General features: G+C 41.8%; 1 protein-coding gene across 1 annotated transcript; it reads right to left on the bottom strand.

Annotated features, from left to right (window-relative positions):
* Positions 1-27881, bottom strand: LOC126234430 (uncharacterized). The gene is made up of 4 exons (XM_049943124.1): positions 27712-27881; positions 19795-19918; positions 10066-10320; positions 1-340 (listed from the first exon to the last, which is right to left on the bottom strand). The coding sequence occupies exons 1-4, from the start codon at positions 27850-27852 to the stop codon at positions 192-194; spliced, it is 669 nt and encodes a 222-aa protein (XP_049799081.1). The 5' UTR covers positions 27853-27881; the 3' UTR covers positions 1-191.

Below are 27881 nucleotides of genomic sequence, written 5' to 3'. Positions count from 1 at the left end.
TTTCATAACTGCATGTCTGTTTATTTACTGATTTATGTTCCATTGATCCTGAAATTATTACTTTATTCTCCACATTTAAAAATACACACTAATTTAAGCAAACTATTCGGTAATGGATATCTCGAAAGCCCCATCACTGAGTCGACACTTGTGTAAAAGTGTATCCAGATGAGCGACGTACTCAACAGCTCTCAAGCGAAGCGCCTTTCGCAGACGTAGCTGACTTTGGACTCGCAGGGCTCCGGGTACATCATGAAGCTACGATCAGCCACGTAGCAGACGTCGAAATCTGGCGACGGTGGCTGCACCATCAAAGTGCTATCGACATCCACTGGAGAGCCTGCAGACAGCAAAAAATAACAGTCACATTTGACGACAGCTGATATCGATTTAATTTCCACATCCACACTCCTGAGTACTACATGATGTTTCAGAAGCTCTGCGAAAAACTTTGAGAAAAGGTAGGTCACATACAGGTTATTTTCTGTTAAGGAAGACATTTTATCTAATCGGTGGTTTATTAGCTACTTATATGAGATGTCCATAATCCTCTGTCCAAGATTAACAATAATGCCATACAAACTGTATTGTGCGTCATGAAACTGCCTCCATAGCCGAATGGTTATTACCGGAAGTGTAATCTGAGCTTGCTTTTATTCTGTTTTATGCTATTTCATTTTGTATTGTAATTTATTATGTTCAGTACCCTGAGGACAAGGTCAGCACAATGACTTATAAAAATAATAAATAAAATAATAAAAAATGCATTAGCGTAGCATTTATGTATTATTTTTAAAACTAGACAAAGACGGTGGTTAATGCGACCGTTCGCGTGAAATGAAAAATAATAATAATAACAATAATAATAACTGTTAGGGTCATCTGACTTCGATGCCGGATGACTCACCTTTGGATTCTGGTTCCTCCTCGGATTTTTCTGTGGGAGGGAAGTCTGGAACTAAGTCCACTCAGCCAGTTTCACATAAAAATGAACGTAATTAGGGCCTCACCATCGCATCCCTCCCAGCTTAGGACTCTGGGACAAGACCTCTATAAATGTGTCATTCCACCCTTTCTGGCCGGCTATCTCCGGACCTGCATATAGATCTACAATGTGCTCTCGAGAACGTCAGATCGTGTGCATTCTTCTACACAGAATGGGCAAACCGTCGGCTGTCATGTATTTAACAACTCGTAAGATGTACTGGAAGTTAGGAAGCATGAATAGAATTACGAGGTTACCCTCGTGGAATTGTCGTTACACTCTCAAGTAGTCACAGTAGCCAAGTCGCTTACCCATGTAAGTCTGACGTTACCCTATCATCTGGTACTCTTTCGGGGACACAATTCTGACGAGTATTTACCAGGGGATGGCCTTAGTACGGTGCTTGCTAGATTAAATAGTAGCGCGAAAATAAATAAGTTAACATGCTTCCGTGGCCTCTGTCACTGATGGTAAAACGTTAGGCAAGTAATTTCTTTTCCAACTACTTCAACGACCGACGTTCCGATCCATCTGCTGGGATATTCTTCAGGATTTTACTGGTCTTCCTAGATGGCTGCTGTCAGAAGACAGTTTCGCTTTCCCTCGTAAAAGGCGGCTTTCCCCACGCTTTTGCGGATGAGTTGATGGGTAAAATCTTCAGGCTGCTTTCGGTGCGCCGTCGTCAATCGGTAAGTGCTGACAGCAAACACAGAGAATGAATCTGAAATATTGTTGTTGTGCAGCCTCAGTAATCGCTTATGTTCCTCTCTCGCCGTGTCTGGCTACTTATTTCCGTAATAGTAACAACGAAGACAGAAATCTGTAGCCGTCATCTCCATTGAAATTGTACTCATTCTCCGATAGTTCAACTGTCTCAGACTTTCCTTCTGTAAATATTACTTTCCCTACCTGGCACTCGCATGTTCTCCAAATGCACAACCTGGCCATACCCCTCTCTGTGCTCTGTTACCGCTGATTTGACATTTTGTGGCGTTAGTGCGCTTTAACGCGTTGTCTTCTCGTCCCTCAAGTTTCGTCGATATGTGCGAGGGCTGATATGGCTACGAAGTCTTTCGCGACGTATTTCTTGAATAAAAATCTCTCGGTGTACATGTCGCGTCAGTTCAGAATAAACTCGCTTCCCGCGCCCGGGTTCCCGGGTTCGATTCCCGGCGGGGTCAGGGATTTTCTCTGCCTCGTGATGACTGGGTGTTGTGTGATGTCCTTAGGTTAGTTAGGTTTAAGAAGTTCTAAGTTCTAGGGGACTGATGACCATAGATGTTAAGTCCCATAGTGCTCAGAGCCAGTTCAGGATAAAACTCCAAGCTTTCGACCACTACCTCCATGGTCGTCGTCAGGGCTAAAACTGACTGTCGTGAACTATTTTTTTTTCCTTTAATGATTTTCAATTCCCCCCGAGGGGGGGGGGGGGTCGTGAACTAGCGAGGTTTCCAATTTATATGCCAAGGACGCCTTCTGATTGGCTGGAATACGTCATAGCAACAGCGATATGGCGCGTAGTGAAGTGGTGCCATCTACTTCCATAGATGTAGTTTCTATCCTGCGTTGCTTGCAGCGCCATCCCTTGAATCAGGAGGTAAAGTGCGGGACGTTTTTCTCTGCGATTTTTCTTTATCCAGTGCACTCTTCCAAGTGTTGCTAAGTGCATAGCCGTTGTCTCTGTTAAAGTTACTATCGCTAAGTCTAATTTCGACTGCTTCCCGGATCACAGAGCCCCAGTAATTCGATGCGTGGGCTATTACTTTGGTTTCTTCAAATAAAATCTTATGCTTGTTAAGCAGTCTGTGTTCAGCCACCGCTGATTTTTCCAAATACCTGTATTTTAGGTGGCGCTGGTGCTCGATGGCAAGGGATGGCGCTGCAAGCAACGCGGGATAGAAACTACATCTATGGAAGTAGAGGGCACCTCTTCACTACGCGCCATATCGCTGTTGCTATGACGTATTCCAACCAATCAGAAGCCGTCCTTGGCATATAAGAGTGGGAACCTCGCTAGTTCACGACAGTCAGTTTTAGCCCTAACGACGACCATGGAGGTAGTGGTCGAAAGCTTGGAGTTTTATCCTGAACTGACGCGGCATGTACACCGAGAGATTTATATTCATGTACGAGGGCTGTTCGGAAAGTAAGGTTCGATCAATCGCGAAATGGAAACCACTCTGAAAATCCAATGAAGCTTTGCATAGGTGAGTTGTACGGTGTGCCTAGCTCGCCCGTCGATCGCGCCACGGCGCTCTTTTCACTTCGAAGCCCACTGTTAACACGTAAAGATGCCTAGTACAATAGTGCCTCCCGCCGAGTGTCAGTGCCTTTGAGTGATTTCGACCCATTTTACGCAACCCACACAGTGTAACAGTCATGCATTTCCTTCTTCATGACAATTCCCGGCCGCCGGACACTGCAGTGGCAATGAACAAGCTGCTGCAGCGTTTTCGATTAGAAGTGTTTAATAACCCAGCATACAGCCTGCTCTTGGCTTCCTCAGAGTTTCGTATCCATTCACATGGACCGCTGGGTATGAAGACAACATTTTGGCACAGACAACACGCTACAGGTCAGCGTAGAGAATTGGTAGAAAGCAGCTACGTTCTGTGACGAGATCTTTGGAAAGTTGGTACAGTGCTACGACAAATATCTCAGCCGGAGCAGCGACTGTATGTTTCAGTTGGAAGGTGTATCTTACTGTTCAAATGAAACATTTTTCATTTTCGCTGTGGCTTCCATTTCGTGACCGATCGAACCTTACTTTTTAAATAGGCCTCGCACTTTGTCACAGCCCCACGTCAGTTCGTATGCCCAAGCAGTGTGGAGGCAGTCAAGCACGTCCTTTGCTACTCAGAGGTATTTTTCGAGCACTTACAAAATTTGATATTATTATGGAACAGAAATAAGTTAAAAACAATGTTCTAGCTGCTCTATGTTAGTCTTGATAGTGCTATAGTCGAATTTCGTTATTAATGATATGAGCAGATTTATCATTTACTTTATTAGCATTTATAGTGACACAGGGCTACAGTATAGTATCGAGGATGAGACCCGTGGTCTAGGGGTAGCGTCTTTGATTCATAATCAAAACGTCTTCGGTCCCGGGTTCGATCCCCGCCACTGCCTAAATTTTGATAAATAATCAGCATTGGCGGCCGAAGACTTTCGGCATAAGAAGTCAGACTCATTCTGCCAACGGCCTTGTCAAAGAGGGCGGAGGAGCGGATAGAGGTTCAGGGCACTCTCTTGTCCTAGGGGTGGGAAATTGCCCCTAAATGCGGAACAATCAGCAATGATCAACGACATGAGGATGCAGGAGGCAATGGAAACCACTGCATTAATAACACGTAACGTGTATCCACAGGACATGTGGCCTGTAATTGAAGAAGTATCATGATGATCTCTCCATTGGCAAAAGATTCCGGAATAGTCGCCCATTTGGATCTCCTGGAGGGGAATGCCAAGCGGGAGGTTAACATGAGAAAAAGATTGAATAATCAACGAAAGGATAACGTTATACAGTCGGGGCGTGGAATGTCAGAAGCTTGAACGTGGTAGGGAAACTAGAAAATCTGAAAAGGGAAATGCAAAGGCTCAATCTAGATATAGTAGGGGTCAGTGAAGTGAAGTGGAAAGAAGACAAGGATTTCTGGTCAGATGGGTATCGGGTAATATCAACAGCAGCAGAAAATGGTATAACAGGTGTAGGATTCGTTATAAATAGGAAGGTAGGGCAGAGGATGTGTTACTGTGAACAGTTCAGTGACCGGGTTGTTCTAATCAGAATCGACAGCAGACCAACACCGACAACGATAGTTCAGGTATACATGCCGACGTCGCAAGCTGAGGATGAACAGATAGAGAAAGTGTATGAGGATATTGAAAGGGTAATGCAGTATGTAAAGGGAGACTAAAATCTAATAGTCATGGGCGACTGGAATGCAGTTGTAGGGGAAGGAGTAGAAGAAAAGGTTACAGGAGAATATGGGCTTGGGACAAGGAATGAAAGAGGAGAAAGACTAATTGAGTTCTGTAACAAGTTTCAGCTAGTAATAGCGAATACCCTGTTCAAGAATCACAAGAGGAGGAGGTATACTTGGCTGGGAGATACGGGAAGATTTCAATTAGATTACATCATGGTCAGACAGAGATTCCGAAATCAGATACTGGATTGTAAGGCGTACCCAGGAGCAGATATAGACTCAAATCACAATATAGTAGTGATGAAGAGTAGGCTGAAGTTCAAGACATTAGTCAGGAAGAATCAATACGAAAAGAAGTGGGACACGGAGGTACTAAGGAATGACGAGATACGTTTGAAATTCTCTAACGCTATAGATACAGCAATAAGGAATAGCGCAGTAGGCAGTACAGTTGAAGAGGAATGGACATCTCTAAAAAGGGCCATCACAGAAGTTGGGAAGGAAAACATAGGTACAAAGAAGGTAGCTGCGAAGAAACCATGGGTAACAGAAGAAATACTTCAGTTGATTGATGGAAGGAGGAAGTACCAACACGTTCCGGGAAAATCAGGAATACAGAAATACAAGTCGCTGAGGAATGAAATAAATAGGAAGTGCAGGGAAGCTAAGACGAAATGGCTGCAGGAAAAATGTGAAGACATCGAAAAAGATATGGTTGTCGGAAGGACAGACGCAGCATACAGGAAAGTCAAAACAACCTTTGGTGACATTAAAAGCAACGGTGGTAACATTAAGAGTGCAACGGGAATTCCACTGTTAAATGCAGAGGAGAGAGCAGATAGGTGGAAAGAATACATTGAAAGCCTCTGTGAGGGTGAAGATTTGTCTGATGTGATAGAAGAAGAAACTTGAGTCGATTTACAAGAGATAGGGGATCCAGTATTAGAATCGGAATTTAAAAGAGCTTTGGAGGACTTACGGTCAAATATGGCAGAAGGAATAGATAACATTCCATCAGAGTTTCTAAAATCATTGGGGGAAGTGGCAACAAAATGACTATTCACGTTGGTGTGTAGAATATATGAGTCTGGCGACATACCATCTGACTTTCGGAAAAGCGTCATCCACACAATTCCGAAGACGGCAAGAGCTGACAAATGCGAGAATTATCGCACAATCAGCTTAACAGCTCATGCATCGAAGCTGCTTACAAGAATAATATACAGAAGAATGGAAAAGAAAATTGAGAATGCGCTAGGTGACGATCAGTTTGGCTTTAGGAAAAGTAAAGGGACGAGAGAGACAATTCTGATGTTACGGCTAATAATGGAAGCAAGGCTAAAGAAAAATCAAGACACTTTCATAGGATCCGTCGACCTGGAAAAAGCGTTCGACAATATAAAATGGTGCAAGCTGTTCGAGATTCTGAAAAAAGTAGGGGTAAGCTATAGGGAGAGACGGGTCATATACAATATGTACAACAACCAAGAGGGAATAATAAGAGTGGACGATCAAGAACGGAGTGCTCGTATTAAGAAGGGTGTAAGACAAGGCTGTAGCCTTTCGCCCCTACTCTTCAATCTGTACATCGAGGAAGCAATGATGGAAATAAAAGAAAGGTTCAGGAGTAGAATTAAAATACAAGGTGAAAGGATATCAATGACACGATTCGCTGATGACATTGCTATCCTGAGTGAAAGTGAAGAAGAATTAAATGATCTGCTGAACGGAATGAACAGTCTAATGAGTACACAGTATGGTTTGAGAGTAAATCGGAGAAAGACGAAGGTAATGAGAAGTAGTAGAAATGAGAACAGCGAGAAACTTAACATCAGGATTGATGGTCACGAAGTCAATGAAGTTAAGGAATTCTGATGATGTACGCCTGGAGTACAGCATTGTATGGTAGTGAAACATGGACTGTGGCAAAAGCGGAACAGAAGAGAATCGAAGCATTTGAGATGTGGTGCTATGGACGAATGTTGAAAATTAGGTGGTCTGGTAAGGTAAGGAATGAGGAGGTTCTACGCAGAATTGGAGAGGAAAGGAATATGTGGAAAACACTGATAAGGAGAAGGGACAGGATGATAGGAAATCTGCTAAGGGAATGACTTCCATGGTACTAGAGGGAGCTGTAGAGGGCAAAAACTGTAGAGGAAGACAGAGATTGGAATACGTCAAGCAAATAGTTGAAGACGTAGGTTGCAAGGGCTTCTCTGACATGAAGAGGTTAGCACAGGAGAGGAACTCGTGGCGGGCCGCATCAAACCAGTCAGTAGACTGATGACCAAAAAAAAAAGTATAGTATCAAATTTTGTAAATAAGTCAATAAGATAAATGAACAATCAAGATCAAGTAATACGAAACAAATGAGTAAAGGACTGAATGTGTTCAGTTGACTTTCTTTCAGCAGTGTTCAGCCATCCAGTGACACCAGTCGAAACGTGAATCAAATAGCTGAGTTCGAAATGTTGAGTACTGAAAACGTTTGTACAGGATACTGACGCGGCCTGAGAACTCACAAGATTTTACCATTACACGTGTATGAGGATGAAAAAAAGTGTTGTAGCAACATATTACCATTCCAAATACGGCATAGGAAACTTGTTGGCATCAAAACAACTTCCAGTTTTCTCCGAATAGATAAATAAAGGCCCTTTATGGTTTCCAAAGGAATATTACACCATTCCTTCTGCAAAATAGTCAGAACTGCAGGCGAGACCACAATGTGACAATTCATCCTCGTGCTCACAAAACCAGAACCTGGACTATGCGAGCTGTGTGAACTGGAAACTTGTCGTCTTGGAACGCTGCATCACCACTGGGGACTAAACAGTGTCCCATGGGACGGATCTCATCTGCTTAAGTGGTCGCATAATCCTCGCATTAAGGCTACCTTGCAGAGTAATCGCGTGGAACATGGAATACCGCGATACGGCTGCCCAAATCATCGCTCAATCCCCGCCATGTGTCACTCTTTTAGACGTAAACTCGGCCAGAATATGGAATCAGTGTGCAACATGACTCATTTGACCAAATGGCTTTCATCAATTGCTCCACAGTCGAGACTTTATGGCCTCGGCACCACGTTTTCCTGTTACGGGCATTTTGATATTTTCATCGCTGATGAGTGGTTTTGGAATTCCAGCTCTGCTTGCACCCTTCGGGTTGTTTTGTTGTTGACAGCGTTAGCGAGTGGGACATTCAGTTCTGCAGTGACCTGCACCTGTCGTCCTCTTATTTTTCGGCATAATCCTCTCCAATAAGCGCCTGTCACCATCACTCAGTAAACACTTGCGACCACCTAGTGACTTAATGGGTGATACTTTTTCTGCTTTTTCCGTATGCGGTATAAACCTTCGATAGGGTGCCTTTTGAGGCGTCAAACACTTCTGCTGCCACTGTTACGGAAAGACTTACTATACTAGCATGAATGATTCGGCCACTTTAGAATTCACTTAGCTGTGATACACAGAACGTTGGTATGAACACGAGTGACACTTGCAAAGTAATGAGAACACTGCACAGTTGGTGCAGTTCGAGGTCAAATACAAAGCCATATCGTGCAGGCTTGGCTAGCATCTGCATCTTCGTATGTTCAAGCATGTATTTATCGCGGCGTTTCCTTATTCTTGTCCATCCCCTGTATATTACTTGAATTGTTACTTTTCTCTGTCTCGTAATAAAAGGCAATGCCCTGGCTCACTGACTAACTCATCATCACCCAGACCAACAGTTAAGAACAGAAACTTGAAATTTGGAGGAGGGGTGGATCTTACATGGCCGAGCGGTTCTAGGCGCTTCAGTCCGGAACCGCGCTGGTGCTACGGTCGCAGGTTCGAATCCTGCCTCGGGCATGGATGTGTGTGATGTCCTTAGGTTAGTTAGGTTTAAGTAGTTCTAAGTCTGGCAGACTGATGACCTCAGATGTTAACTTCCATAGTGCTTAGAGCAATTTGAACCATTTGGATCTAATACTGAAAGCGTCGTTTAAGATGAGGTTCTTCGTAATTCTAACCCTAAGAGGGTGAAATAGAGGATGAAGCGTTTTTTTTGGAAAATGTCGCAATTAATTTGAAGCTAGACCTACGAAAATTTGCATTTGGTTTCTCGGTCACAAATAAACAAATCCAAGTTTCAGCGTTTTATGAATTCAGTCACTAAGGGGTTAAATAGTAGGTGAAAGTTGTTTTTAAAATAAATACTTACTAAAGAACTACTAAAGGACTTTTAGGGCTACATCTATGACAAATGATATTTAACTTCTCGGTTAGATATTAGAGAAAAACAAACGAGTTTCAGTGTTTCTGGAAATTCAGCCTTTAACGGAGTGCAATAGGGAAAGAAAATTTTTAAGAAAATATTTCTTTACATTAAAAAATTTAAAGCTAAATTTAAGAAAACTGGTATTTCACTTCTTGGTTTGATACAACGAAATTTTTGTTAGGCGATGAAAGTTGCTATGGATATAGTCAGAAAAACATTCAGAAAAGACTATGCTTACATGACCCTAATTACCTTGAAAAGCTCAGAGGTTGCAGCAATTTGTGAACAATATAAAAAATCACAAGCTGCGACATCGTCGCGAAAAAACAGTGACCCGTATATGTAATAAGTTTCCTTTAATTTACGTCTATGGCCACAAACTTTTTGTTAATAGATTACCGGTTTCGGTCTTTAATGACCATCATCAGATCTGTATCATAAAAACAAAGTCCTAATGTACTGCAGCCACAGTGGCATCGTCAAATGTTAAATGTGGAATCAGCACCAGCATCGTCACATACATATAAATAACATCACATGCACGAGTCATGGTGTCAATCACGTGATGTTATTTATATGTATTTGACGATGCTGGTGCTGATTCCGCATTTAACATTTGACGATACCACTGTGGCTGCAGTACATTAGGACTTTGTTTTTATGAAACAGATTTGATGATTGTCATTAAAGACCGAAACCGGTAATCTGTTAACAAAATGTTTTCGCCGTAGACGTAAAGTAAAGGAAAAGTATATAAAAAATCGACCATAAAAAACAAAATCTCTGCAGGCCATTACAGTCTACGCGCGTGTAGCAACGGGCGGTAAGGTAGTCATTACAGTAAGAGCAGTGCGGAGCATAGAACTGAAAGTGCTGGAAGGTTACCGTATTGATCGATGAGGGCTCCCTTGTGGTTTCGAATTCCGATGTAGGCCCTCGACCGGTGGTCGAGAGAGCCGGTGAGCGCGGCGAGGTCCTCCATGGTGTTGACGACCGCCAGGTGGGAGCGCCGCCGTCGGCAGAGGCGCGCCGCGTCCTGCCACGACGCCGTCGCGTTGCCGCTGCCCCCTAAGGCGGAGTCGTGTCTGGCCGGTATTCTGAACATGGGGTACTCGTCACGCGGCGCCGGGTCTCCCGGACCTACGGCAGAAAATTACATCTCAACTTGGAAAACAACGCGGCAAGCACGACGATGAGACATCCAAGCTGCTGTGTCTGCCGCTAATTTGCGACCGGAGTTGATGAGGTATGCCAATGAAATTCTGACCTACCTTTGCTCACGGGCATCTTAGGAGCGTCGGAATCCAAACCACAGACTTATCATTCGTCTCAAAATGCGCAGGAATTTCTAAAAATACACGGGCTAAACCCATTTTGAAATTACACTGGTGAGCCTGAACGAAAACACTGGTTATAACGATAGCTACGGAAACTTACTTGGTCTGCAAAATATTCCGTTTCCTGCTGCTCGTCACTGGTTTTGGTACAGAGCTACAGTGACGGCGGAAGCGAACCATTGCAGGAAAGTGCCAAAATAGAACCTTCAAGACAAAACTGAGACGTTTTAATTATGCTTCTCAATGTTAAAAAAGTTGAGATGCGGAAGTTATGCACAGAATATAATAATAACAGCAGACAAGAATTTTTATAATACAACAAACCGTTGTACATGGCCGGGGTGAAGGATATAAATTCCGTGTAAATACAGGGTGTTAAGAAAGGTACTTCTTATGACGATAGGTTGTAGTTATTATAAACCAAGCTACTATGAACCTCATTCTGCCAGAGACCATATCAAAGAGGGCGGAGAAGCAGGCAGAGTTTCAGAGCACTCTCCTGTCCTTGAGGTGGGAAACTGTCCCTAAGGGCGGAAGAATCAGCAAAGATCAACGGCCTGAGGATGTGGAAGGCAATAGAAGCCACTGCCCTAAAGACACATAACGTGTGTCCACAGCACATGTGACCTGTAATTGAAAAGTGTCATGATGATCTCTCAATTCGTAAAAGACTCCGGAATAGTCCCCCATTCGGATCTCCGGAAGGGGAAAGTAATCACGAGAAAAAGATTTAATACTCAACGAAAGGATAACGTCCTGCGAGTCGGGGCTTGGTATGTCAGAAGATTCAACGTGGTAGGGGAGCTAGAAAATGCAAAGGATCAATCTAGATATAGTAAGGATCAGTGAAGGGAAATGTAAAGAAGACAAGGATTTCTGGTCATCTGAGTATAGGGTGATATAAAAAGCGGCAGAAAATTGTATAATGGGAGTAGAATTCGTCATGAATAAGAAAATACGGCTGAGAGTATGTCACTATGACCAGTTCAATCATAGGGTTGTTCTTATCAGAATCGATAGAAAACCAACACCGACAACGACAGTTCAGGTACACATGTCGACGTCGCAAGCTGAAGACGAAGAGATAGAGAGGAACGTATATGAGGATATTGAAAAGATAATACAGTAAGTAAAGGCAGACTACAGTCTTGTAGTCATGGTGGACTGGAATACAGATGTAGGGGAAGGAGCAGAAGAAAAGGTTACAGGAGAATATGGGCTTGGGAAAGGGGATGAGGTAGGAGAAAAATAAATGTGTTCTGTAATAAATTTGAGCTAGTAACTGCGAATACTGTGTTCATGAATCACAATACTTGTAAAAGACCGTGTGGTATGGGAAGATTTCAGTTAGATTACATCGTGGTAGGACAACGATACACAGTCAGATATTGGATTGTAAGGCGTACCCAGGAGCGGATATAGTAGCAGATCACTTTTTAGTAGTGATGAATAAGTTCGTCAGCAAGAATCAATACGGCAAACAAGTAAGATGCGGAAGCATTAAGGAATGATGATTTACACTTGAAGTTCTCTAAGGTTATAGAAAGAACGGTAAGGAATAGCTCAGCAGGAAGTACAGTTGAAGAGGTCTGGACATCCCCAAAAAGGCAATCACAGAAGTTGCAAATAAGAACGTAGGTACAAAGATGGTAACTGCTAGGCAACCATGGGAAACTCTAGAAATACTTCAGGCGATCGATCAAAGAAGGCAGCTCAAATATGTTCACGGAAATTCAGGAACGTAGAGGTACAAGTTGCTGAGGAATGACATAAATAGAAACTGCAGAGAAGCTAAGACTAAATGGCTGCAAGAAAAATGTGAAGAAGTTGAAAAAGGAGTGGTTGTCGGAAGGACAGTCTCACCATACAGGAAAGTCAAAACAACCTTCGATGAAATTAAAAGATAGGGTGGTAACAGTAATAGCGCAAAGGGAATTCCACTGTTAAATACAGCGGAGCGAGTGGATAGGAGGAAAGAGTGCAATGAAGGCCTCCGTGAGGGGGAAGGTTTGTCTGATGTGATAGAAGAGCAAATAGGAGTCGATTTAGAAGAGATAGGGGATCCAGTATTAGAATCCGAATTTAAAAGAGCTTTGGAGGACTGAAGATCAAATAAGGCAGAAGGGATAGATAACATTGCATCAGAATTTCTAAAACCAATGGCGGAAGTGGAAACAAATCGACTATTCACGTTGGTGTGTAGAATGTATGAGTCTGGCAACACACCATCTGACTTTCGGAAAAGTATCATCCACACAATTCCGAAGACTGCAATAGTTGACAAGTGCGAGAATTATCGCACAATCACCTTATCAGCTCACGCATCCAAGTTGCTGACAAGAATAATATATAGAAGAATGGAACAGAAAATTGAAGATATGTTAGATGATGAATTTGGCTTTAGGAAAGGTAGAGACACCAGAGAGGCAATTATGATGTTACAGTTGATAATAGAAGCAAGACAAAAGAAAAATCAAGACACGTTCATAGGCTTTGTTGACCTGGAAAAATCGTTAGACAATATAAAACGTTTAACGATATTTGAAATTCTAAGAAAAATAGGCGCAGGTTGTATGAAGAGACGGGTAATATACAATATGTGCAAGAGCCAAGACGGAATAATAAGAGTGGACCACCAAGATCGAAGAGCTCGGATTAAAATGGATATAAGAAATGGATGTAGTCTTTCGCCCTTACTGTTCAATCTTTACATCGAAGAAGCAACGCGAAAGGATATCAATGATGATTCACTGATAACATTGCTATTCTCAGTGAAAGTGTAGAAGAATTACGTGGTGTGCTGAATGGAATGAACAATCTAATGAATACAGAATATGGACTTAGAGTAAAGCGAAGAACAACGAAAGTAATGAGGAGTAACAGAAACGATAACAGTGAGCAACTCACCAGGACTGATGGTCACGAAGTAGATGAAGTTAAGGAATTCTGATACCTAGGCAGCAAAATAACCAATGATGGAAGTGTCAAACATCGGCTTAATTTGAGAAAGATATTTCTGAGAATGTACGTCTGGAGCACAGCATTGTATGGTAGTGAAATATGGATTGTGGGAAAACCGGAACAGAAGAGAATCGATGCATTTGCACGAATGTTGAAAATTAAGTGGACTGATAAGGTAAGGAATGAAGAGGTTCTGCGCAAAATCGAAGAGAAAAGTAATATGCGGAAAATACCGACAAGGAGAAGGGCCGGATGATCAGGACATGTATTAAGAAATGAGGGAATCACTTCCATGCTACTAGAGGGACCTGTAGAAAGCAAAAAACTGTAGAGGAATGCAGAGCCTGGAATACATCCAACAAATAATTGAGGACGTATGTTGAAAGTGTTACTCTCAGATGAAGAGGTTGGCACAGGAGAGGAAAACGTGGCGGGCTGCATGAAACCAGTCAGAAGACTGAAGACTTAAAAAAAAAAAAGTATGACAACATTCTGAGATAATAGAAATTAGCGGTAAAAACCTGCATTTCTGTAATGCTTAGTCTGATTTTCGCCTGAAAGCTACGCAATTCGTTTTCTATCTTTCTAAATATATCAATAACGTAATAATATTATACATATTTCCGTGAGTTAAGCTTGAGCTAAGGAAGTTAGTTATCCTGTAGGGTCCTCTCTACATGAGTTACCAAAAATGCCGCATACATGAGATATTTGCCAAAATATTATTTACCTTCTTGTTTACGGAAATTATTTATTCAATAAATAGAAAATTATTGTCTTTTTCAAAATCATACATAACTTTTCGTAAATACATTGAAATGATTAGCAAAGCTAAATACACACTTCCTTATACAAGTTGCATAATTAAAAATTTCAAATGTTGTATTTCATTATTGTTTAAAACAATTTATGTCACTAATTTTGTCATTACTTTTTTTAAACTTTAAAAGCTGTAGCTTTGTTTAAATTATTCTCTACTGAACAGCAGGAAAGCAATACAAATATTAATTTGAACCATAACCTTTTGTAGAAGATCATTTTATAATATACAGAAATAAAATTACCGCCAATTCAGTCGCTTTACAGTTGTGGTTGAGTCGACATCTAGCATATAACTTGTCTTCCATGCGCGTGTTCTTTGCACAATTCAGTAGCTGGCAACATGTATGTGTGAAGGAACATCGTTCCTTGTCTTCATATCGTGCTCTGTAATTTGTGGTCATCATGAGAGAGCCGTACTTATAGACAAGTAGGAAAAGAGTTTTCGCTATGAAATTTTGTTGTTCTAACATGAAAAAAAGTGTTAAATAAACAATCGTACACCGTCATTTTGAAAAACTTCTTTTCTTTACTGTGAAATATAAATCCCAGGATCTCTATTTCATCCACAGGCAAGGAAGACATAAGAGTCGAATATTGTGCTACTATATACATGTGTACAAAATTTTACGGAAGCTATAATTCTTTTATAAACATTACCTAATATCATCCTTTCCTATAGTATTAAACTTGTACTGAAGTGTCAGTCTCAGTGCTAGAAGATTAACAGCTGCAAAGTGACAATTTCGTAAATGAAGAAGGAGTGGGTGACATATAGTATGGACCAAAGCAAGAAAATATTTTCAATGTACATGGATCCTAAAACGTGTACCTTATCAGCTACGACCACTTGTTCCTCCTTGCCACGTAATGAAAACACATCTATCTGTTTAGAGGTGCTCAATATGGTGTCAATGCTTCCGACCGACATATTAGGGAATCGCGCACTCTCTGAAAACACCAGACTGATTACGGATGCGTTAGCAAGCGCTGATGACCCGTTCCTGTGTAATTGGTACTTTGCTCGCACCAAAGATTTCAAATGTCCCCACAGCCAAAAAACCAAGGAATTAAGGTCGGAGGGACGAAATGAGCACTGTACTGGATCTCCTCGACTTATCCATTGTCCATTAAATATCTAGGTGATGTGTCCACGACTATTTCGAAAAAAAAAAGAAAAAATAAGCTGGTGCTCCATCATGCATGAACGACATTTCCAGGCAGTTAACCTGGTTGGTATCATGTAAGGTCCTACTCACTTATGGCAATAGCGAAGATGATCATGTATTTATTGTTCTTAGTGTGTGCATTTTAGAGTACAAGTTTACTCACCATTTTTGCCCTGTTTCGGTCGAAACTACCACCATTAAAAGTGTGGAATACATATTTTAACACTATGTACATTTCAGAAATGTGCACTGGCGGTTTAGGACTTGCGTCTTTGTGTGGTAATAGAAACATTCTCGCTGCCGGGTTAACCTCAACATTGCTTAAATTTTAAATAGAAATCACCAGTAATGGCCGCTGGTGACTTCCGGCATAAATTGTCATCCTCGTTCTGCCAGCGGCCTTGTCAAAGAGGGCGAAAGAGCGGACAGAGATTCAGGGCACTCACATATCCTTGAGGTGGTGGGGAATAGTTCCTAAAACGTGGAAGAACCAGAAATGGTCAACAGTATGAGAATGCAGAAGGCAATGGAAAATAGTGCGTTAAAGAGACGATTTGTGTGTACAGTACATGTTGCCTGTAACTGAAAAAAGTGAAAAAGTGTAATGACAATCTCTCCACTGGCAAAATATTCCAGAGTAGTCCCTCATTCGGATCTCCGGAAGGGGATTACCAGGGTTAGGTGACCATGAGAGAAAGACTGAATGACCAACGAAAGGTGGGGATACTGAACGGATAATTCAGTACATAAAGGGGAAATGAAAATCTAATAGTCATGGCGGACTGAGATGCGGGTTTAAGACTAGGAGTAGAAGAAATGGTTACGGGAGAATATGGACTTGGTTAGTAATAGTGAATACCCTGTTCAGTGGTTACAAGAGGAGGCCAGATGATACGGGGTGAGGCAGAAATTCAGAAATCAGATATTGGATTGTAATGATAGATATACACTTAGATCACAATTTAGTAGTGATGAACAGACTAGTTAGGAAGAACTAGTGTGAGGGGAAGTAGGATAATGGAATACTGAAGAATGAAGAGATAATGAAAAGTTCAGTAGGCAGTTGAGCTGGAGAAGAATGGCCATCTCTAAACATGGCAGTCGCATAAGTTGGAAAGGAAACTAGAGGTGCAAGGAAGGTAACTGCGAAGAACCAATGGGTGACAGAAGATATTCTTCAGTTGATCGACGAAAGAATGAACTACAAAAATGTTGAGGAATACATAAATACAAGTAACTTGTGAACGAAATAAACATGAAATATAAGAATCTAAGGCAAAATGGCTGCACGAAAAATGCGAAGAAATCAAAAAGAAATGATTGTCGGAAGGACTGACTCAGCATATAGGAAATTCAAAAAAGCCTTCGGTGAAATTAAAAACAAGGATGGTAACATTAAGAGTGCAATGAGATTCACACTGTTTAATGCAGGAGCGAGGTAAGATAGATGGCAAGATTGCACTGAAGGCCACTCCGACAAGGAAAACGTGTCTGATGACGTGACCAAAGAAACAGGAGTCATCAGGGAAGTGTCACCTAAACGACTATTCACTTTAATGTGTGGAATGTATGAGACCGGTGACACCATCAAACTTTCGGAAAAACATCATCCACACAATTCCGAATATAGCAAGAGGCTAAAAGTGCTAGAAGTATCGCTTAATCAGTTTAAAAGCTCATGCATTCAAGTTGTACGCAGAAGAATGGAAAAGAAAATTGATTTTCGATGACGATTAGTTTGGCTTTAAGAAAGTGAAATGCGCCAAAGAGGCAGTTCTGACGTTGCGTTTGATAATAGAAGCAACACTGAAGAAAAATCAAAAAACGCCCGTTGGATTTCTCGACTAGGAAAAATCGTTCGACAATGCAAAATGGTGTAAGATGGATGAGCTATAGGAAAAGACAGGTATATACGGTATGTACAAGGACCAAGATGGAACAATAAAACCAGAAGGCCGAGAACGAGGCGCTCGGATTAAAAAGAATGGAAGGCAGAGGTGAGATCTTTAGCCGCTACTGTTCAATCTATACGTCGGAGAAGAAGTGACGGAAATAAAGGAATATTTCAGAAATGGGATTAAAATTGAGGAAGAAAGAATATCAATGATAAGATTCGCGGACGACGTTGTTATCCTTAGTGAAAGTGAAGAAGAGTTACAGGATGTGATGAATGGAATGACTAGTGCGTACAGAATGTGTAATGACAGCAAATGGAAGAAAGACGAAAGCGATGAGACGTAGCAGAAATGAGCACTGTAAGAATACACAATCACTAAGTAGACAAAGTTAAGGAATTCTGTTACCTTACTTAGAAAAATAACCCATGACGGAAAGAGCATCGAGGTCATAAAAAGCAGACTAGCACTGGCAAAAAGATGATTCCTGGCCAATAGAGGTTTGCTAGTATCTAACATAAGTCTTAAGGTGAGGAAGGAATTTCTGAGAATGTTCTGCATTGTATGGTAGAGAGAGATGGACTGTGGGAAAATGGGAGCACAAGAGAATCGGAGTCTTTGAGATGTAGTGCATAGAAGAAAGCTGAAAATTAGGTGGACTGATAAGGTAAGGAAAGAAAAGGTTCTCCACAGAATAGGCGAGAAAATACAGAAAATATGGAAAACTCGGGCGAGATTAAGGGACAGGATGGTAGGACATCTGTTAAGACATCAGGGAATGACTTCCACTGTGCTAAATGGGTAAAAACTGAAGAGAGAGACAGAAATACGAATACATCCATTACATACAGTAACTGAGGAGGTAGTTTGCAAATTTAACTCTGAGATGAATTTGGCGACTCGTGGCTGGCCGTATCAAACCAGTCAGATGTCTGATGACTCGTTTATTTCTGAGTGGCGAAGGAAAATTCATTTTTCTATATTCACAAGTCAGATACTGACAGCAAAATATTCCGTATCTGTCGCTCACGAGCATGCATTCATTGGACCACGGTCTGTCGCACTCTCACAAATAGGCTTGGGTGGTGTAAAAATGTTTAGAAGGCTTCTTTGACACAGATAAAGCGTTAGGGATATCTGCCACATCAAGCAAGTGAACTACGTGGCCCCACAGTTTGCTGTATGCTCTGTTCGAAAGTACTTTAATATGGACAGCTACGATGGAAGTAGTGGTGTGAGGCCCATGATGAAGACATGTAGACAAACCAACCACCCACATTTACCAAACCTTGCCTGTCACCACTACAGCACTTAGCGCTTTCTCTGTGCTCAAGACAGCTTCTTATCCTATACGATCGTTCCCTAGGCACCGTAAATTTGTTTGTTTTTTCTTACAGTTTCGGAAGTTGTTATATTTCAAGACACAAAGGAATTAATAACATTTAGCTACTAGTGAGCATTGAATTACATAATTGGGGAAAGTTGGAAATTTATGTCGGACTCGGATTCGAACCGACCCAGGTTTCCTGCTTACTATACAGATGCCCTGACGACTAAGCCATCCCGACGTAGTGATCATCGTAACTGCACGGACTAACCTACCACGTCTCCCGTCGTATGTAGACTCTCAACTTACCCACACACTACTGACGTAATACTCCTGCCGATTACCCTCATTACTCGTGGCGTTTCGCCGACTACCGTAAGAATTCGAGTGTGGTGTGCATCTGCACTGAAGGGATGAGTGGCCAGCCTCGTCTGATGTAAATTAACGCCCACTAGCAGCTAAATGCCATTAACTCCTTTGTGTCTTGATTCATAACGGCTGCCAGATCCAAATGGTATCTGTTATTTCGGACATGTCCGGAAGAACAGGCGGCACGTATATTAATATATTTGTTGTTATTGTTTTTGTTGTGTGATGCTGAACAGTGTCAAAAAGATGTTCCTCAAAGGTTATGGTGAGTAACCTCGTAGTCGTTGTTTTGGCCAGTGGATTACCATAAAGGTCAGCCGGCAGAAAGATGTGTGTACCACACCCCGATGCAAGGAGGACGGATTCAGCTACAATAATGGAGAGAAACCTAGAGACAGTGATGCACCCTTCAGAAATCCGCAGGAAACAGTGTACTTTCACGTATGTTATAATGTAATCAAACAGTTTCTCGTAGATTTTGAAGCATAGATAATACAAAGAATTATGTATTTGCAAACATCAACCTCTAATAATCTATGTAGAGCACTTCGTGCAATTATTACCTTTTGATTGCTTGTTATTTCGTTTCGTTACTCAAAAAGAACTTTATAAAATTTCCGTGGTATATCAAAATCATGGTATTTTTCTGATTGAGAACAAAACCTCCCTTTTCTCAGTATGTCAGTTCACAGTTTCAGAAGTGTGATACAGTCATTACTTGTTTTAAGGTAGCGTACCTTTGAAGTGGATTGTGATATCGAACAGTTCGCCTTTCCTGCAGGTCCTGACGGCGACGTCCACGGCAGCTTCGAACGCCTCGTTTACTTGCCAGCCCACGTCGTACGAGTGATCCATGTCCATCTGAAACACACAAATGTCAGCAGCAGTCGCTGAGGAAAAAGTTCGTATTGATAATAAGAGACGTTATGGCTTTGCATAACTACACAAAATAAAAACCCAACGTATGTGGACCGAAAAGCGTCGGGGAGAACATGTTTCGAGAGAAAAATGATAACTGAGGTTATGAGCGGCACAACTTAGGAAAATTGAATTTATGGGCTTAGAACAATGATGTTGATGTAAAAGAGAGCCCAAAGTTTTATCATATTGACAGATCACCCTCCTGCCCCCCCCCTCCCTCTCCCGAGCGACAGATAGTGGGCAAAGCCATGCTATGTGTCAAACGGAATTAACCTCTTCATTCGTTCTTCATGCGTCCAGATCAATTAACGCGTGTCCACTGCGTTGCATCAACAGGCTTTGAAAGTATCGGCACCATTACTCTGACACCAGGTTATTGCATCACCCTTCTAACGGCAGGATCGTTCTACTCCCGTAAAAGCAGCACACTAATTTCTTCCAATACGTTTACTGTAATGTATTAATAATACTGGCGCGTGGTCAAATCCATTTCACCGACCGTTTACATGTAGAACTCACACAGATTGATTATAACAAAGTTGAAGGACGCTTTTCCAGTGCTACAGAATTCGTAGTCAGATATAAATAAACGTTCGATCCCTCGTCCACTAATAGATAGGCTACGTCATAATAAGGATTATTTAGTCTGAGAAAAGATCTCTCGCTTAACAGACTCTCTCAAACCACGCTGTATTAAACATTGTGGAAGCAGTCTTACCGACAAACAGGGATACGATTTTTTTTTTTTTTTGCTGTAATCAATCGATGCGGATAGATGTAGAAGCACTGTTTTGTCTGCAAAAGTGTTGTAAATACATATATATCGTATGTACAAACGCATAAATGACGAAAAATGTAATGAAATTGATCTAGGAGGTCAGGTCCTAAAGACCAAGCTGTTGCGGCAAGCAACGTGCCCTCTGCTGCCGCGTGGCGTCATGCGAATGTAAGGAATGAGTTTAACTTAGACGTTTATTCTTATGTATTCAGACCCCTACTAGTTTGAGAAGCGACACCAATTGTCCGTCCTGTCCTGCCATGAGGATGAAATATGGAAGATGATGGGTTCAGGATACAGCTGTCCCAGCGGTCGTCAACCTTGGAGCCGCTACTTCTCAGTCAAGCAGCTTCTCAGTTGACATTACGAAACTGTTGCAGTTCTCTCACAGAGGAAAAGTACTGCCAGTACCAGGAACTGAGGTCGTATTCTCCGCATAGGAGTCAGATGCGCTGACCCGTTGGCTATGGAGCCGGATAAAGTCTAATTTTAAGTATTTTGAAATTTTTTATGCAAAGCGACCTGAGAATAATGGTCACTTTAGCAAATGAAGGCATGAAGTCCGTACATGAGTCTGCGATTACGTTATGCCACTTTATTTGTAACGGTTCGTCTTGATCACATAAATTGTACAATTCACAATTATCGATTTTGGCCATCCCCATCATCAGATAGTTACATACGGAAACACGGTGGTGTAACTAACCAGATCCAGTTGGCACAGGCTTAGTGATACATAAGAAGAATAAAAATTTTAACATGATTAACAGCCACGCTTGCCAGCCATATACAGGATAAAAATACTGTGATGAAGGTATAATCGCCAAAATCTATAGATCTGGGTACACGATACGCGCTGGTGATGGCATGGATATGCCCCGTATTTATACAAATAACTGAGGACAGTAGAGGGCTCTATTAATAGAGTACACTGGTAACCAGTACCGTAAATTCAGTAGCTAAAATCCAGTATGCGTAGTCATGAATTAAAATAACTTCATATGGCAAAGTGAGCATCTGACAATAAAACATCAACTGCCATGAAATATGTGGAAATAAAACCCATACTTAAAATCTACATAACACATGTGAAGACTAATAATAGAAGTCTACTAACCTGGAAAAGTAGATAACATATAATCGTGTCAAAATCAGAATAGAAAGTTTGCAAGTGACATGACATTCATAAATCGAAACCTTTCTGCGTGACAAAACAATTAAACATAACCGTGAGTGTAAGACAGTTAACAAGACAGTGACTGTTAATTAAAATCTCGATAGTCGATGACACAATCTTAGCGGAAAGACAGTGGCACCGCCTCGTGGCTTCTCGTTAAGAAGTTTTTGTTTTCCTATGGCGTAGCTGATGAAAAAGGTCCAGCCTTTTCTCACCTGGTAGCAGTAATCCCAGTTGCCGTTTTCTGTATACGTAAATTTCCATTTCTCCAGTACATTCAATAACTGTCCTTGTGATGCCTTATGCAACACTGCCATATTATATTCTATATTTCCTGACATATACTTTTCTTTATCCAAATGTGTACAGAATACGCTCTTAGTTTGGTTGTATACAAGCTCTCTGAAACGAGTCTTGAAAGTTCTTCCCGTCGCACCAATATATATCTTTTCGCAGTCTTGGCAGTTAATCTTCTAGATACCAGATTGTAAATATTTGTCGCTTTTGTTGCCAACTTTGTGGTGTAGCTTAGAAAAAACGGTGCCTTTCGCCTGAATTCCAATTTTTCTCTCGTTTTTCTGGAGGTTTGTGCTATTCTCTCGGCAACTGCACCATTGTATGACCTAGCAACATACGACTTCTTACCCTTTGTATTTGCTGTCTCTTTCCAGTCAAGTTTTTTTGACAGTAATGTAATTAACCTTTAAGAGAAACTAAAGTCGAAAATACATGACAGGAGTCAGAAGGTCCAGAGGAAAGAAGTTTTTTATTGCTTTGTCATACAATGCTGCACAATCCTTCAGAAAAAGCGAGAGTAAAAATTGGGTTTAAAACGAAAGGTACTGTTGTTTCTGAGCGACACCACAAAGTTCGCAATAACACTAACAAATATTTAGAATCTAACGTCTACAGGATCAAATGCCAACAACCGAAATGTTTTATATTGATCAGACGGGAAGAAATTTCAAGACTCGTTCTACATAATATGCATATAGCCTAAATAAAACCGTATTCGATACATATTTGGATGAAGTAAAACATGTGGAAAGTTATTTAGAGGCTATTATGGCTGAACTGAGTAAGGCATCAAAACGAGAAATTGAAATTTTAAAGGAAATGGCTACTGGGATTACTGTTGAATGAACAGAATGAATTTAACATGACTGATTATTTTGATACATTCAGTTTTTATATATATTCAGTTTTAGAAGCGTCGAATGCCGCAGCAAACTGGTGTGTGCTCGTGTGCGCCAGCCACCACCTGCCTTATTCGCAAGCTCCTTCACTGCAAAACGAAAACTTCTTACCGAGAAGGCACGAGGAGGTGCCACAGAGATTCCGCTCCGAATGTGTCATCAGCTATCGAGATTTTAATCAAGAGTCAACTGTCTTGTTAACTGTCTTACATTTTCGTTTACGTTTAAATGTTTTGTGTTGCAGAAACAATAAAATATTTTGTTCTGACTTTTACGCAATTATGTACTTTTATTTTACGAGGCTAGTAGGTTTCTATTATTAGTTTTTACACGTTTTATGTGGATTTTAAGCATGATTTTTATTTCCACATATTTTATGTCTGAATAAAATCTTCTCGGTTTCCAAGCAGCGTTTATTCGAATAAAATTATCGAGCTTCCGAAAATTTTATTCGAATTGACGCAGCGTCAAAACCGAAAAGGCTTTACTTAGAAATGCCGGCCCGAAAGACTCCGAGGACACATACTTTATGTCTTTTGATGTTTCGTTGTCAGACGCTCATTTTCCTCTATGAAGAAATTTTAATAAGTGCCCACGCATACAGGATCTCAGGTACAGAATTAACGATACTGGTTACTTACGTACACTGATATTAGCACCCTCTACTGGCCTCAAGTATTTGTTTAATTACTCGACGTATCCAGGCCATCACCAGCACCTTCTGTGTACCTAGATCTATAGATTTTGATGTTGACACCTGCATCAGAATATTCTTATGCTACGTATGGGTGGTAAGTGTGGTTGTTTATCATGTTAATAGTTCGAAACTTTCTGGCAGATTAAAACTGTGTGCCCGACCTAGACTCGAACTCGGAACCTTTGCCTTTCGCGGGCAAGTGCTCTACCAACTGAGCTACCCAAGCACGACTCACGCGCCGTCCTCACAGCTTTACTTCTGCCAGTATCTCGTATCCTACCTGGTAGAGCACTTGCCCGCGAAAGGCAAAGGTCCCGAGTTCAAGACTTTTAATCTGCCAGGAAGTTTCATATCAGCGCACACTTAGCTTTAGAGTGAAAATCTCACTCTGGAAACATTCCCCAGGCTGTGGCTAAGCCATGTCTCCGCAATATCCTTTCTTCCAGTAGTGCTAGTTCTGAAAGGTTAGCAGGAGAGCTTCTGTGAAGTCTGGAAGGTAGGAGACGAGGTACTGCCAGAAGTATAGCTGTGAGGGCGGGGCGCGAGTCGAGCTTGAGTAGCTCAGTTAGTAGAGCACTTGCCCGCGGAAAGCAAAGGTCCCGAGTTCCAGTCTCGGTCCGGCGCACAGTTTTAATCTGCCAGGAAGTTTCATATCAGCGCACACTCCGCTGCAGATTGAAAATCTCATTCTGGCATGTTAATAGTTTCATTTTTCTTACGAATCGCTAGACCAGTTGTAGATTTTGGTTCAGCTAATTGAACCTAGTTGGTTACACCACTTATCTATTTGTAACAGTTCTGTAGATGGCAACGGCCGAAACCAGTAATTATGAATTGTACAGTGTATGCGATGAAAACGGACATTTATAAACAAAAGAATATTGAATATTCAGGGATATGAGAGGAATAATCATTCTAAACCAAAATTTCTAGTAAATATGGGCTGTAAAATTCATGCCTTAACAGCGATCTACATCCACATGGATACTCTGCATATCACATGTAATTGCCTGGCAAAGGGTTCATCGAACCACCCTCACCGTAATTCTCTATTATTCCACTCTCGAACAGCACGTGGAAAAAACGAACACCTCTATCTTTCCGTGCGAGCTCTGATTTCCCTCAGTTAATTATGATGATGGTTTCTCCGCATGTACGTTGGCGTCAAAGAAGTATTTTTGCATTTAGAGGAGCAAGCTGGCGATTGAAATTTCGTGAGAAGATTCCGCCGCAACGATAAACGCCTTTGTCTTTATGGTGTCCATCCCAAATCCTGTATCATGTTGGTGACACTGTCTCCACTATTTCGCGATAATACAAAACGTGCTGCTCTTCGTTGAACTTTCTCGATTTACTCCGTTAATCCTATCTGGTAAGGATCCCTGACCGAGCAACAGCATTCCAGAAGAGGACGGACTAGCGTAGTGTAGGCACTCCCTTTAATAGATGATACTGTGAAACAAATCTCTTCCACTGCAGTATGTTTGCTTTTCATACTTTGAAATGTGGTAGTATGGTTGAAAACAAAACAAAAATGTGCAATAAACATGGACTCTACAATGTATACCTTAAGAGCAATGAGCATTTGATCATTTTCGCTGCTGTGCAACAGATCTCTGGTACTGAAGCGCTTAAGGTATACGTCGTAGAGTCCCCGTTTACTGAGCAATATTTTCTTGTTTTTGTCTGTACTACCCCCTTCCAAAATCTGGAAAGCAAAGAGGTTTCAGTAAAAGTGATTTGTGTCATAGTATCTTAGCTGAAGTGTTCAGATCTCTTAAGTCATGCGCTTTGGAGCCCGTTTTTACCGGACGTTTTTGTTTTGAATTATCGTTTCTATCATATTGACCATTGTATTGTATTGTATTGTATGTTAACCGGGGGCCCAGAAACGACGGAGAGGCTCCGTCCCCAGTGCAGCAGCAGTGGTCCACAACCCCACGAAGACCGCCGTAGTCCACTTCACCCCTTCCGCCGCTCCACATCGAACCACTCTTTCAGGGTTATTGTGTAGTTCGACCCCCGGTGCACACCCCCAGGGAACGTCTCACATCAGACGAGTGTAACCCCTATGTTTGCGTGGTAGAGTAATGGTGGTGTACGGAGAACTTGTTTGTGCAGCAATCGCCGACATAGTGTAACTATGGCCGAATAAGAGGAACCAGCCCGCACTCGCCGTGGCAGATGAAAACCGCCTAAAAACTATCCACAGTCTGGCCGGCTCACCGGCCCTCGACACAAGTCCGCCGGGTGGGTTCGTGCCGGGGACCAGGCGCTCCTTCCCGCCCGGAAAGCCGTGGGCTCGACCGCACGGCTAACAGGGCTGGCCATATTGACCATTACTGGTGGAACACTCTGCAACCCTAAAATTTGTTCCATTCTGTCACGATACTTGTTGTCTGGCAGTATTAACGCCCACTTTTTGTCCTGGAGCTTGCATTCAGCACTGATCAGTTCTGCCTCGGATTTTTGTTTTCGATTGTGTCAGTTGCACGTGATCAGTGGCATGTTGTGTGGACAGGTTTACTGACCAAGAGTCAGCCTTTACACGCCTCGTTTGTTGGTACAATGAATGCAACGGACGAGTGGCCCAACTGCGCCACCGATATTCTGAACTGACACGACACCAGTGGCAATGACATTACAGTTCTTTTGTATCTGTACTCTGAGTTAGACATTTTAATGATTCCATATTGCAAGCTGTTCATTGGTATGAAAATATTTTCTGGCGAACAAAAGTAATTTGGGTAGCAAACAGAATAAATCGTAAATACAAAATTACTCTGTACAGCAACCGGAGACCGCAGGTCCCTTATACCACATCACTCAGGAAGTATCAATGAACCACCTCCGGAAATCTGCCGGTGGGGTTTATTTTCACCTAGTATACATGTATAAAAAGCCGTGTATGAAATTTTGTCGGTGGAGTTCGTGCTCACCTTGTATGCACGTATTAAAAGTTGGTTACTGCCAAAGCGAAATAAAAGTTGTATGAAATAAGCTAAGGAAAGGACAGTATTGGTAGCAATAACGGCAAAAAACTGGGCTGGATGCATTCCGGAGTCACTCGTTTGCTGTCACTAGTATCAGCACAGGCTTCGGTGACCAAAGTTGTCGCAGTCGGTGTTGCACGATTCCAGTAGCTAACACTCTTTAGTTCAACTGGGTACCCTTAAACAGCCGAAAGAGTCAGCAAGACAGGAAATAATCCAATCGGTTAACAAATATTTGCAATATTCGTTCCCTCACTCGAGTCTGTCGCTGCCAAGTGGCACGGTGATAACGCGTGGGGGGAAACTTTGCTAGCAGCACACTTGCCGTTGCTCATTCCCTAGCAAACAAATTTCTGGCAGGCTGTGTTCACAACTGACTGTAATTTGTGTTTTGGTCGCCATTCGATCAGTATCGTCTGCTCATCAGATGCGACTAGCTAGAAGTGAATTATTATCGTCGAATTGAATCTGTTTGTCGATGCTGTCCGGAAAAATAAATTGCTGTTTCGGAAATTCTAATTTAGTGGCTAGGTCCTCAATTTTATTTCTTTTCTTTTAACAATACGACAGTTTGAATCATTTGCTATACAAACACCTGTCAGCGACCCACACAAATTAATTCTTGTCTTCAAATGGCTCTGAGCACTATGGGACTTAATATCTGAGGTCAGTAGTCCCGTAGACTTATAACTACTTAAACCTAAATAATCTAAGGACATCACACACATCCACGCCCGAGGCAGGATTCGAAACAGCGGCCGTAGCAGTCGCGCGGTTCCAGACTGAAGTGCCTAGAACCGCTCGGCCAGCGCGACCGGCAATTAATTAGCTGAAGAAAGATATGTATTTATACATATTCACAGTAGATATAAAAAAACAGTGAATTACACACCTTCACAATCCAGTACCCGGACGAGTTGCGCTTAGCAGAGAATGCGAGGTACATAGGATAATGAGCTGCATGTGTAGTAACAGCAAGCGCCCACAATACGAAGACACCGCAACAGGTCCCCGTAGAGAACATTCTAATCATCACTTGCTGGTCACAGATATCGTTCCTTA

This window comes from Schistocerca nitens, chromosome 2 (genome assembly GCF_023898315.1).
Source record: "Schistocerca nitens isolate TAMUIC-IGC-003100 chromosome 2, iqSchNite1.1, whole genome shotgun sequence".
Taxonomy (NCBI): Eukaryota; Metazoa; Arthropoda; class Insecta; order Orthoptera; family Acrididae; genus Schistocerca; species Schistocerca nitens.
The sequence above is the reverse complement of the archived record's forward strand: the minus strand, read 5'-3'. Positions and strand labels throughout refer to the sequence as shown.